Source organism: Schistocerca serialis, chromosome 2 (assembly GCF_023864345.2).
Source record: "Schistocerca serialis cubense isolate TAMUIC-IGC-003099 chromosome 2, iqSchSeri2.2, whole genome shotgun sequence".
Lineage (NCBI taxonomy): Eukaryota > Metazoa > Arthropoda > Insecta > Orthoptera > Acrididae > Schistocerca > Schistocerca serialis.
In genome coordinates this window covers 313,194,942-313,208,713 of record NC_064639.1, presented here as the reverse complement: position 1 = coordinate 313,208,713, position 13,772 = coordinate 313,194,942, and the positions used below count along the sequence as shown (strand labels likewise).

At 39.6% G+C, this 13,772-nt stretch overlaps 1 protein-coding gene and 1 pseudogene across 1 annotated transcript in view; one reads left to right on the top strand and one right to left on the bottom strand.

Moving 5' to 3' along the window:
* LOC126457102 (protein MIS12 homolog) overlaps positions 1 to 6,848 on the bottom strand; it is a 40,463-nt gene extending 33,615 nt beyond the window's left edge. The window contains exon 1 of the mRNA XM_050093139.1: positions 6,492 to 6,848. Coding sequence (XP_049949096.1) covers positions 6,492 to 6,588 — 97 coding nt within the window. The 5' untranslated portion in view covers positions 6,589 to 6,848. The remainder of the gene's footprint in view (positions 1 to 6,491) is intronic.
* A 4,441-nt stretch (positions 6,849 to 11,289) lies between these two features.
* LOC126459253 (5S ribosomal RNA) lies at positions 11,290 to 11,406 on the top strand (annotated as a pseudogene).
* The last annotated feature ends 2,366 nt before the right edge of the window (positions 11,407 to 13,772 follow it).

The window sequence follows — 13,772 nt, the reverse complement described above, 5'->3', positions numbered from 1 at the left end:
AGGTTTAGAGTCTGAGGTTACTGCCCTCCTTCAGCCGACTGTACATCACATTTCAGCAGAATAATACGAACCTACATGTGCGATGAAAGTGTGAGCCTTCTTGGAAGGATAGCAGCTGAATCTACTTCCTTCACATCCCATTTTGTCTAACATGTATAAAATGTCCAAGATAGGGGTTATCACCAACTTTTTCCTCACAGTTCTCCATTAACCACTGTTGACAGTCCTTGGGCTGTTGTGCAGAATCCAGCTGGGAGGAGATTCAGTAGGAACATATCCAGTCCTATTTTGATTCCATGCTATGACTTTTAAGAGGTTTTAACTGTGGTACATGTTACCTCCGTACCTTACCTAATTATCAGACAGGAATAGTGTAAAATTCTATAGGCCTCAATATATGTTTATTACTACCAGTGTTGGCTCATGCAAAATTTTAACCATGTGCTGCAATATTACAAAAATAAACAGATTGTGTTTCACTGTGCCGTCGTGATAGGCAGACTTAATATTTTTGAGACCTTAGCTTTACCTAATGCAGTGAGATCAAGTATATTGTTTGTATGCTTATTATATCCACAATGCTTTGAATGTCCTCATATATCAGACTTTTTTTTATGCCATCATCTGTAGTGTTTTGACTTGGAGGGTAGTACTCTTAACTGAATATGTTAATTTTACGTATATAAACTGAAATGTTTAAATATATTTAAATTTTATAATCAAATGTTTACCATTGTGAGGAATAAAAAGAAATGGAAAAAAAGTTGCAGTAGCACAAGCAATCGAACCAGAACCGATGAATTGTCAGCTGGTGTGCTTTAGCATTGGGTCAGGGAACCTATACATTAAATATTTCTCAAAAATCTCTCCTACTATACACTTGTACATTTCTTTACATGCAGTTTCGAAGAAAACTACCAACCTGGCGCTGTGAATGACAGCACTCAGTGCCAGAAGGGATGATGTCACATTAGAGCACACGCATTGAAAGCAGTCAACGGTGTCCCTTCTTTGAGTTGATCATAAGGTCACTGACCATTTCAGCATCAGATATTGGTTTACAGTTATCACTGACAGAGTGCTACAAAACATATTTTCATCCATTTCATGTGCATACCAGCATGCATTAAAAGAGAAATGGCACAATTTAAGTGCAATATCTACCATGTGCTTTATTACAGTCACAAACAAATGAACAGAGCTGGAATAAGATTTTATGGGAAAATCTCACAGAAAAATAGATTATATTACTACTAGAAACATGAGAGTAAGAAAATATGTGAAAGGTACCTGCTCTCTCCTTGTTCAAGTCTACAGTACACAAGAACAACAATAAACAACATATTGAAAAAGATAAAAATCAATGGAAAACTTGTAAAGAAATCCAGCCAGTATCTTATTGATGCAATTTTTTACTTTGACAGTGTACAACCTGAAGTACTGTTTCATTATCAGCAGATTTGTTACAAGGGAACCTTCACAGCAGTCAACATGCAAGAAATGTTTAACTGTGAATTTTGCCGATTTCCGTTGCATACAGGCGCAATGAAGTAATACCCATATGTACATGTAAACATGTGGAAATTACTTCATGTTACAATGTCATATACAAGAGAAATCCACAAAATTCGGAAATATCTGTATCTGGTGCACAGGTTCTTGCACAACTAAAGCCATGATGCTGAAGCTATGCTTTGTAATGTCCAGTGGTGAAGTAAAAATGTCATCAATACGACAGCAGATTGAGTTTATTAAATTTTCCATTCATTTTACAGTCCCGGTTTAGCCAAGAAAAGCCATGAAAGAGGTAGCTGAATCCATTGTATTCATTTGCTAGTAACATTTTATTACCCGATTCTGAAATTAATTATACATTAAGAACTTTGACAGATAGCCTAATCAGACTTGAGCTAAACACAAATAAAACTATAATGGTCATAGATAAATTATAGCCCAAATGTCAGAAATAAAATCAAAGTGAAGTAGTACTTGAAAATGGGGATTAGTATACGTGATACCGCACCAATCGAGTGATGTCATCAACATGGTGATGAAATGACCACTAACTGAAGTCAACTACATCGGGCAAATTTTAGCAAAATAAAATCTGACAAACCAGCTGACCTCCAAGGATGCAGATGAACTTTGCACCATGAGTTTTCTTGTTAGTAACATTTTCAAATAAATTAAAACTTTAAAACAACAGATCACAGTGGATTTTTAACGAGCATGTTGCTACGAAATATGCAATGTATACTGGTATTAAAAAAAGCATGTCTTGACACATACACTGGCTTCACCAACTCACAACGTACCTAGAACTCGGGCTACATTACAGATCTTCAATCTGTAACCACAACTTACACCATAAAAATTAATATTGATACAAAGTAAATATAAATAGACAGTTATCTTTCTATTTATGGACATACACTATTTCCAACACCATATCACCTTAGTCACAAGACAAAGCTGACATTTAAAAAAAACTGACATAAGCTTTGACCTGTAGTTAAGATGATATGGTCTTTTTTTCCGTTCCATAGACCCAAAAAATGAGATGATTCTCGTGAGTGTGGAACATGTCAGGAAGTGTAACGTAAAGACCTAAAACATTTGAATATAATACTTACTACCCTGATTATTTGTTAGGAGACAGTCGAAATAGGTTAATACAGTGCAGTAAACTGGAACTTCAAACTGTTTAAACTATGCTTTATCTGAAACCAATTTTTTTAATGGTTGCTGACAATTTATTGAAAACGTGTGTTCCTGAATATTGCACCCCTTTTTGGACCAAGTTAAATGATTTTAGGTCTTTATGTAGATTGTTCTTACTCCTAGTATTGAGCTATTGATTGGAAACAGAGACGTATTACTTGCAACAAATTTCATTAAGGAATAAATGTACTGAGAAGCAGTGGTTAGAATACAATGTTCCTTGAACAGGTTTCTACATGATGTTCTTGAATTTACGCCACAAATGATTCTTATCACACGCTTTTGCATCCTAAAAGCTTTTGCTTGGTTTCATGAGTTGCCCCAGAATATGACCCCTATGACATAATAGAATGAAAGTAAGCAAAAAGGCATTTTTTAAATATTTATATCTCCTACATCTGACGCAATTCTCATGGCAAATACAGACTTGTTTAGGCGCTTGAGCAATTCTGTGGCACACCCTTCCCAAATGAATTTATTTTCGAGTTGTAATCCCAGAAATTTAACACTGTCAACCTCTTCGATCTGCATGTCTTCATATGTTATACTCATGCTGGAAGGAAATCTCTTATAGGTTCTGAACTGCATTTAGTGTGTCTTCTCGAAGTTTAATGACAGTGAATTAGCTATAAACCACTTTTTAATGACAGTGAAAATTTGATTAGCAGCTGTTTCTAAATCTGTACTTGACTTGCTACTCATTACAATGTTTGTATCATCTGCAAAAAAAAAACAAAAAACCGCCTTAGCATCTGGCAATGTAACAAATGAGAGGTCATTATTGTACACAAGAAAAAGCAATTGATCTGATATGGAAACTTGAGGAACACCACATGTAATTAATTCCCAGTCAGATGAAAACTGACTGCTTACTGCTCAGGTATTTCGCTATGGCACCCTTTGTTTCCTGTTGGATAGATAAGACTCAAACCATTTCACAGCATTGCCAGTGACACCATAATATTCTAATTTACTTAAGAGAATGCTATGGTTCACACAGTCAAAGGCTTATGACAGGTCACAGAAAATGCCAGTTTTGGAAATCATATAGGTGCACAGACAGAAATAGAACAGTACATTGACAATTTCTGTTTTGTTTTGATATTAATTTCTATAATGTAAATTGTGATCTGTAATGCACACAGGAGGTTGTCGTGACAAACTAGTTGGGTTAACTGAATCTGCTGATACCAGATGTCAGCTTTGACATGCTACTATATAATGCAGAACACTACTCCCCTAAACAGATTGCATTTCCACCAGATTTACACTGAGGTTGCAAAAGTGATGGGATAGTAACACACATACATAGATGGCAGTAGTACTGCGTACATAAGGTATAAAATAGTAGTGCACTGGTAGAGCTGACACTTGCCCTCAGGTAGTTCATGTGAGGGGGTTTCCGATGTGATTATGGCAGCATGACAAATTAACAGACTTTGAATGCGGAATGGTAGTTGGAGCTACACACATGGGTCATTCCGGTTTGGAAATTGTTAAGGGATTAAAAATTCTGAGATACACAGTGTCAAGAGAGTGCCGACAGTACCAAATTTCAAGGCTTAGCTCTCACCACAGACAATGCAGTGGCCGACAACGTTCATTTAATGACTGAGACCAGTAGTGTTTGCATAGAGTTGTCAGTACTAATGCATGAAACAACAACAAAAGGCAATGTGGGACTTAGGAGAAACATATGCATTAGGACAGAGCGGCGAGATTTGCTGTTAATGAGCTGTGGACAGCATATGCCGATGCGAGTGCTTTTATTAATAGCTTGACATCACCTGCAGCGCCGCTCTCTTGCTTGTGTCCATATCAGTTGGACCCTAGATGATTGGAAAACCATGGCCCAATTTCAGTTGCTAAGAGCAGATGGTAGGGTTCGTGTGTGGCACAGACCCCACATAGCTATAGACCCAAGTTGTCAACAAGCCACTGTGCACTCTGTTGGTGGTTCCTTAATGCTGTATGCTGTGTTCATATGGAATAGACTGGGTCCTCTGGTCCAACTGAACTGATCATTGAGTGATAATGGTTATGTTCGGCTACTTAGAGTTCATCTGCAGCCCATCATGGACTTCACGTTCCCTAACAACAAAGGATTTTTTATGGATGATAATGCGCCATATCACCGGGCCACGACTGCTCATGATTGATTTGAAGAAAATTCTGGTCAATTTGAGACAGTAATTTCGGCACCCATTTTACCCAACATGTCTTCCATCGAACATTTATGTGAACAATTAAGGAGGTTAGTTCATTCACAAAATGCTGCACTGGCAACACTATCGCAGTTATGGACAGGTATAGATGTAGCATGGCTCAATATTTCCACAGGGGTCTTTCAACAACTTGTTCAGCCCATACCATGTCAAGTTGCTGAACTATGTCGGGCAAAATGAAGTATTCCATGACCTGTCACCTCGATGTATATATGTATAGTGAACATGAGCTAAGCCACCATCAACAAGAAAAACAATAATTACAAACAGAACATACTACTGAGATCTACAACTGAAGCCAACACATAAAAACATCCTAGACACCATTTACGTACTGCATGATGACACGATTTACTTATGATGACATAATTCAAAGAATATACCTAATGATTGTTTGCATTATTTACTAGACTAAAGTTAAGTTCATTATGTTACGCCAATAGGACTGTTAAGAATATAAAAAGAATATAATAGCAATTACTAAAAGGCTACAGAAACAGAATATTTCTATCAAAAAGTGATGAACTTGATAACACTTAAGAAAAAATATTTAAATAATTTGTTATTAGTAATTTAAAATACAACTTTGAGTCCTGGACCCTTGGAAAAACCTAGAAGTATACTGAAAGCAACAAAGAATGAAATATGACACTCTACATGGGGAGAAAATCCAGTGACTTAGTATTAAAGAAAATGAATAAGAACAGGATTGTTTCACACAACAGACACTCAAGCCTAACAGAACCTGGTTAACTTTTCAGGAGAGACTAGCAAATAATTTGGGGCGGGGGGCTAATGCGAGAGGTGAGGGGGATATGCATGGGGGGGGGGGGCGGCTAATGCAAGAGGTGAGGGGGATATGCATGGGGGAGGGGATTGGGTAATATAGGCTACAAAATATGGCAAGCTTATGAACATTTTGGTGGTTTCTTTCAATCAGTTCAGTCACATTCTGCGGTATCGCAGGATGTTATTCTTTCCAACATCTTCAGCCGACTGTTCCCCATAAACCATAAAATACATACACCGCTGAAAGGAAGTAAGAACTTCGGTGTTAGAAATGTCAAACTTATCAACAAGCGTTCAGAGCAGTGTTTTGACTCGATTAGTTTCCAAAAAGGCGATTAAAAAAGATAGACTTCTTTTTAACTTAATAATGGTACTCTGTTCAACCGAAAACGTCACATTTCGCTATACTTCAGCACAACAAACCATTTAAAATATGTTTTGCAGTGATCTTTAACGCGGTTTATCACTGAATGTTTTTGTAAGAAACAGGGGTAAATAGGAAATCCATCGAATACGATATTTTTTAAGTGTTACGAAAGTATGCAGTTTACAAGATACGCTGTATTAAAGATCTACCCAAAGCATTTTCAATGTAAGTTGTTGCACTTAAGTGTCGCGAAATGTGACATCGTCGGCTAAACACGGTAACCTACGATAGCAAATAAAAAATAAATTGCCACTGTAAAACGACAGCCAAAACACGGAATTTAAAGCCACTTTTGTATACTAACTACATGTAAAACAAAGTGAACTTACGGTGCACGAATAAAACTCTCGAGGAAAATCCGAAAAATTGTGTCTCATACTCTCCTTTCAACAATGCTTGGCTGTCTAGATATTGTGGAGGATCCATTTAAATTACTCTGTACGATTACAAAAAACAAACTTTACGTGTTGACAAGCATTTTAGATACTAAATCATCACACACAAAACTGGTGGTTTGTAAGTCGTATACAATCTTGAAGCAACAGTCACAGTTGTTATCAACGGCACACACTCCTCGTACCACTGACTATTGCAGACTGCAAACTAGGTTGGATAAACATACAACCAAATCAAAACACCACCCAAACAAAACTGGCGGTTTGTGAGCCATAGATAATATATGAGTTGAAAGTCGAAGAAACTATCGATAGTTCGTAGTCTCATAGCTATTACCAAATAATCCCAGACTGCAATAACGTCAGCAGTTCGCACGGAACATCAATATAAAGGTGGATTCACACTTGACGGAACCTCACCGCCATGTCCGTCACGTCAAAAGATTCTCCTCCTTTGTTCAAAGGGTGGTATTCACATACGCCGTCACGAAACGTCATGGACACGTCACGTTACGGAGAGGTTTCTCGGGAATCAGACGGACCACAGTGAAGCCTACTTGGCAAGCAGCTGTAACAACTCATCTCGGGAATTTTTGTAAAAGTTATTAACAAGTTCGATGACAAACACAATTAAGACGCCGCATACTATTTTGCGACTGTAGATATACATGTTCACAGATAATTTTTGTAGCCTCGATGCTATTGTTCAATATGCAAGACGGTTATATGAACGAGGGATAATTAAAAATCTACTTCGCCGACAGTTCTTCACTGCCGGAGAAAAGCCGGTTAAAAGTGACAACAGAAAGCTTATTTTTGTGTATTACTGAAACTGTCCGATTATGTTTCCTGTGCAGTTCTTATAGTCCCGTAATTCCCACTCATTGCGACGCTTAAGTTTGAAATTTGGCTAAAAGGAGCATACAACCTACCTCTGTAATGATGCATAAGTGTGGCAGGCTCTGACGTTGCTCTTGGGTTCGACGAAGCTTCAAATAGCAACGCGTCGGGATATGTGAACAAAAGGGCACAGCTCAGAAATTCATACGACGTGTAAGGTGGGTTAACCACAATTCTGCCCCTTGCCGCCGAGGACGTATCAAACGATGGGAAGTTCGTCACAGCCCCTCTTACCCAAATTTCAACCTTTTTTTTGTTTTATGCCTTTGCGATGGAGGTTAGAACCATGACACCCAGCTTTGAAATCACGCGGTTTTCTTATGGGTGACATAGGAAAGCATTTCAGACACGTTGCCATTCAGAACCGACGAGAAAAGATCTCAGGGACGGCTTAAAGGACCTCAATGAAACCACCTCTTTCCCTGGGGCGTTGATTCCCAGTCATCTCGCGGTTTAAAACGATAGTTCGCAGTGCGATGAGGAACAGGAAGATGTTCTTGTCGACCTCTGAGACCCTCAGACGTTTCAACTCTTCTCTAAGGACATTGCAGGGCTCCATTCTCATGAAACGTGATCTGACCCATTTGGAGTGCAGCACAACCACAATTTTTACTTTTGTGTACAGGCTGGAACCACTAGGGACCATTCAACACCGTTTGAGGAAATGTCAAGTAGCAAAGAGTGCTTATGCTTTTTCACCCATCCTTGTCCATTACTTGTGCAGTCTGATAATTCCATTTGAGATCATTTCGAATAGTCACACCCAGAAACTTGACGGATGTTACCACTTCCAAAAACTGGGCATTTATTTTGTACTCATACATTAAAGGGGATTTTCGCGTTGTTATACACAGTAGGTTACACTCATTAACATTGAGAGATAACTGCTAGTCATTACACCACGCATTTATTTTCTGCAAATCCTCGTTGATTTGTTCACAACTTTCGTGTGATATTACTTTCCTGTAGACTACAGCATCATTGGCAAACAGTCTAATGCCGCTGTCAATACCATCAACCGGATCATTGACGTAAATCGTAAAAAGCAGCGGACCTATTACGCTGCCCTAGGGCACACCTGAAGTTACGCTTGTTTCTGTTGAAGTCACCCCATTCAGGACGACATACTGCTCCCTGTCTGTTAGAAAACTTTCTGTCCAACCGCTTATGTCATCAGATAGACCGTAAGCACTCACTTTTTAGAGCAAGCGACAGTGCGGAACTGAGTCGGACACCTTTCGAAAGTCGAGAAATATGGCATCAACCTGGGAGCTCGTGTCTACAGCCTGTTGTATATCATGCACAAAGAGAGCCGGCTGTGTGTCGCATGACCACTGTTTCCTAAAACCATGCTGGTTTCTGCAGATGAGCTTCTCAGAGTCTAGAAAGGTCATTATGTCTGAACACAAAATATGTTCCATGATTCTAAAATAAATAGGTGTCAGTGAAATTGGCCAGTAATTATTTGCATCCGATTTTTTACCCTTTTTGTAGATTGCTATGACCTGGGCTTTCTTCCAGTCCCGTGGGACTTTCTGCTGTTCCAATGCTCTTTGATAGATGATGGATAAGAATGGTGCTATATTTGTAGCATAGTCAACATATAACCTTGCAGGGATACAGCCTGGGTCAGATGCCTTCCTGGCGTTCAAGGATCTTAACTGTTTTACAATCCCAGATACACTAAACACTATGTCAACCATCCTTGCATTTGAAACTTCCTGGCAGATTAAAACTGTGTGCCCGACCAAGACTCGAACTCGGGACCTTTGCCTTTCGCGGGCAAGTGCTCTACCAACTGAGCTACCGAAGCACGACTCACGTCCGGTACTCACAGCTTTACTTCTGCCAGTACCTCGTCTCCTACCTTCCAAACTTTACAGAAGCTTCTGTAAAGTTTGGAAGGTAGGAGACGAGGTACTGGCAGAAGTAAAGCTGTGAGTACCGGACGTGAGTCGTGCTTCGGTAGCTCAGTTGGTAGAGCACTTACCCGCGAAAGGCAAAGGTCCCGAGTTCGAGTCTCGGTCGGGCACACAGTTTTAATCTGCCAGGAAGTTTCATATCAGCACACACTCCGCTGCAGAGTGAAAATCTCATCCTTGCATTTGTTCGATGAATGAAAGAGGGAATAGTGCTGCAGTCCTCTACCGTAAACGAATTCTTGAAAGCTAGGTTTAGAATTTCGGACTTATGTTTATCATCATTCATTGCATTACCCATGCTGTCAGAAAGATAAGGTATTGAATTATTTGTAGCGTTCATCGATTTTATGTACAACCAAATTGTTTTGGGATTATTTTGAGAATCTACAGATAAAATATTGCTTTCAAATTCATTAAAAGAATCTCTCATTGACCTTTTGACAGCTGCTTTCATTTCGCATAATTTCTGTTTGTCAGGAGGGCAGTGACTACGTTTAAAACGACTGTGCAATGTTTGTTGTACCAAGGTGGATCCTTTCTGTCCCCTATATTTTTCCTAGGCACACACTTCTCTAGTGTGTGGTGGACAATACCTTTAAATTCTGACCAAAGATGCTCATTGTGTCCCATGGTGAATTCTTGGAGTGGTGTAGTAATTTACAAGTTAACAAGAACGATAGGGGCTGATGGTCACATATATTTTTGTGTGTTTAGCTCAAAAGAAATATTCAAACTTTTTAAAGGACCAAATTACAGCCAAACTCTCCAACCCTGTACTGCAAATGAATATGAACATTCAGCTTCGGATAAGGTGTGGCTGATGAAGCTAATTACTTTAGGGTTGAAATTTCCCTCTTCTTCTACCATTTGGAAAAGGCATGCATCCAAACCTTGAGAAGATGCGTCTGTGCATAAAGAAAAATCCTTCTTCATGTCGGGTTGAGATAAAATATTAGGATTTAATAAGGATTGCTTGATGTTCTCGAAATCGGTTTGACATTGCTTGCCCCATAACCAAAAACTATTTTCCAGAGAAGATTGATTAAAGCATTACTGTTTGTAAGTTGTTTAGGGATGAATTTCCTAAGAAATGGGACTAGGCCTAAGTATGCCTTTTAACTGCCTCTTGCTTTGAAGTACAGGGCAGTTCCTAATGGTATCAAGTTTTTTAGGTTCTGGCAGTTTTTCTAACGAAGAGATCATGTGTCCTAAAAATTTTAGCCTTTCTTGTCTGAAATTAGATTTCTTGAGATTTGCTGTTACACCATATTAGGAAAAGCGGCTCAATACTCGTTCAGTTGATCTTAAGTGTTCTACCCAAGTGGGTGTAGCGACTATAGAGTGGTCCACATATACTGCTACCTTACTCAAAAGTTCAGGCCCTAGCACTTTGTCCAGTGAAGAGATAAATACACCTGCTCTTATGTTCAATCCAAATGGTAATACTTGAAATTCGAAGCTTCTGCCTCCACATATGAAGGCAGTATACTTCCGACTTTTTCATGTAGCTTTATTTGCCAATATGAGGACCACTGATCGATTATAGTAAGAAATTTTGCATCATCAAATTTCATAAGCTGTTCCTCTAAATTGCCTGGACGTGTTTGGACTGGTACAATAACCTTATTAATGTTATGTGCAATGAGGACCAAGCGTACCTTGCTATCTGGCTTCCTCCTGGCCAAAATAGGACTACAATAAGGAGAAAATGATGGTTATATTATGGCCCATTCAAGCATCCTGTTAATGTCTTTTCTGACTGCTTCCCTCTTTGTCCAGGGTATCAGGTATGAAGTAAAACAAAAAATTTCGTAATGATATACTTCCATTTTGTACACAAAATCCTTAATTATACCTTTTTTTTCAATTACATGTATATAAGCAAAGATCAGTTTCCTAATTTCGGCTTGGGCAACAGCCTTGCCGCAGTGGATACACTGGTTCCCGTGAGATCACTGAAGTTAAGCACTGTCAGGCATGGCCAGCACTTGGATGGGTGACCATCCAGCTGCCATGTGCTGTTGCCATTTTTGGGGTGCACTCAGCCTATTGGTGCCAACTAAGGAGCTACTCGAACGAATAGTAGCGGCTCCGGTCAAAGAAAACCATCATAACAACCAGGAGAGCGGTGTGCTGACCACACGTCCCTCATATACGCATCCTTCACTGAGGATGACACGGCGGTCGGATGGTCCCGATGGCCACTTGTGGCCTGAAGATGGAGTGCTTGAGTTCGGCTTGCTGTTCTTGAGACAAGCACCTTGATTCACTTACCTTTGTCTTTATTGTGTTGACATTTACCTCTTCTGCTGCAGACTGTTTGTTATTGCATGTGTTGACAAACATAATATGGGACTTACCAACTGAACCTCGAAGTTGTGAGTAATTTCAGTTTTACAACTATTAGTACTTCCTCTGATTAGGTCTATTGCAAATAATTGGTTATTTACAGTGAAATGATATTGGCCCTTTCCTATATCAATTTCTATTTGGTATGTCCTAAATCTATCCACAGTGATTAAACAATCAACTATTAATTTCTCTACTATCAAAAAATTGCATCATTCAGAAAATTGTCCTGATTCGATGGGAATGAAGGCCTGTATTTTGACTCCTTCCGATTTCTGACAAGTGGCGGTTTGTACCTTGTAATTTTGCTGTGGGAGTGTGGCTATATGTCCACGTTTCTTCAGTTCTTGACAGAATATTTGTGACTTCAAATTAGTCGTAACACCTGTGTCAAGCATGTTGGGTACACAAAGGTAAAATATTTTAACTTTAATAGTAGCTTGTACCTCACCCTTTGTCAAGTTTTTCTGTGTACCCTCATTACCTTGATACAAATCATCTCTCATGTCACTACCATGATCGAATCTGATAAAGCAAATGTCGACCAAGCTGATGCTCCCACTCTCCTCCCAGGTCACAGAACGGGGGCATACTGTGACCGGTTCAAGTTTTCCAGCATCACGGTGGCATCGGTCTCTGGGTTAGGCGTAACTTCTACTATATGGACTGTTGGTGTTTGATTACGCCAGTTAGTATCCTGTGAGGCTCTCGACTGAAATTCTCTTTCTTTTTGCATCTTATTCGGCATATGTGCGTCACTTTGCTGGCCGAATTCCGCTGTCTGTGGATTATTCGGCTGTCTGGTATTGTTTTGTGTTTTCCAATCGATCGGCTGATTATTGCTGGTAGCTTGTGTCTGTACATATTGTACAGGATGGCCATACGGTACTTGCCTGTTGCAGTTGTTTTGTTAAATTTTTGCCCATTTCTTTTAGATCCGTCCTTGGATTTATGGCTTTCTCCATTGCCGTTGTGATTACCGTTACCGTTATTGTATGTCTGTGTCGGGTAACGTTGCCATCCGTGTTGTACTACGAATCCATTGTTCCCTTGTTGATCCGTAAATCCCTGTGTCACTATTTGCGTATTAACAGGCTTGGGTTCTACTGGTCTCTCTTTGTACATCAAATATATTGAGTCCAGTACAGATAGAAAGTATCCAGTGTCGTGTTCCAGAATGGCAATGAGTTATTCCCTAATGCAGGCAGGAAGACGGCTCATTAAAATTTTTAGCACGTCTGCTTGAGATACCGAGTTCGTCCAATATCTGGTTTTATTCAAATATTTTTCAAAATAGCCCTTTAATCTTCCATGTTTGCTATTGAATGGAGCTGGGTTGAATACTTCACGTTTGAGCCTCTCTTGCATGGCCTCAGACCAATATTTACCCAGAAAGGCTCTCTCAAACTGTTCATAGCAGTAGCAACGTTCCGCTATGTTCGTAGCCCATAGCACAACGTCAGCGCTGTGTGTATCCAACAACAAATCTAATTTTCTGGGCTTCGGTCCAGGAAAGAGGTAAAACGTTTCGAAATGCTCTGATAAAAATACCACAGGGTTTGTTCTTTTCCCTTCGGAGGTAAATGCCGGAAACTGTTGATGCCTAAGTAATACTTCATCTGGAAGTAACGTTGACAAACACGACGCGCTGTCAGTGACAGGCGTGTTTGTGATCGCTTGTGGCGTAGTGCGTGGCAATTGCGCTTGCTCGACAAGTACAGTTGCCGGCAAGTGTTGTTGCACTGTGCAGCCTTCACTATTTTCCTTCGACAGGCAACCCACGTATTGTGGGTAACCAGGGAAATTATCTAACTTCTCTAAAAGCATGGGTTTGTTTTCTGTCAAATGTTGTTTTGGAATGTCGGTAGTTTTAGCAATACTGCCTCATATCCTTTCATCTGCTTCCTTTAAACCTGACACTATTTTAGCTAGAAATTGACTTTCTTTCTATTCTAGAGCTTCTTCTACTATATCTACATAAATTTTGCACTCTGACACTACCTTTTCAGCAAGGGTGCTGCACTTATCCAGCATCCCAGTTTCC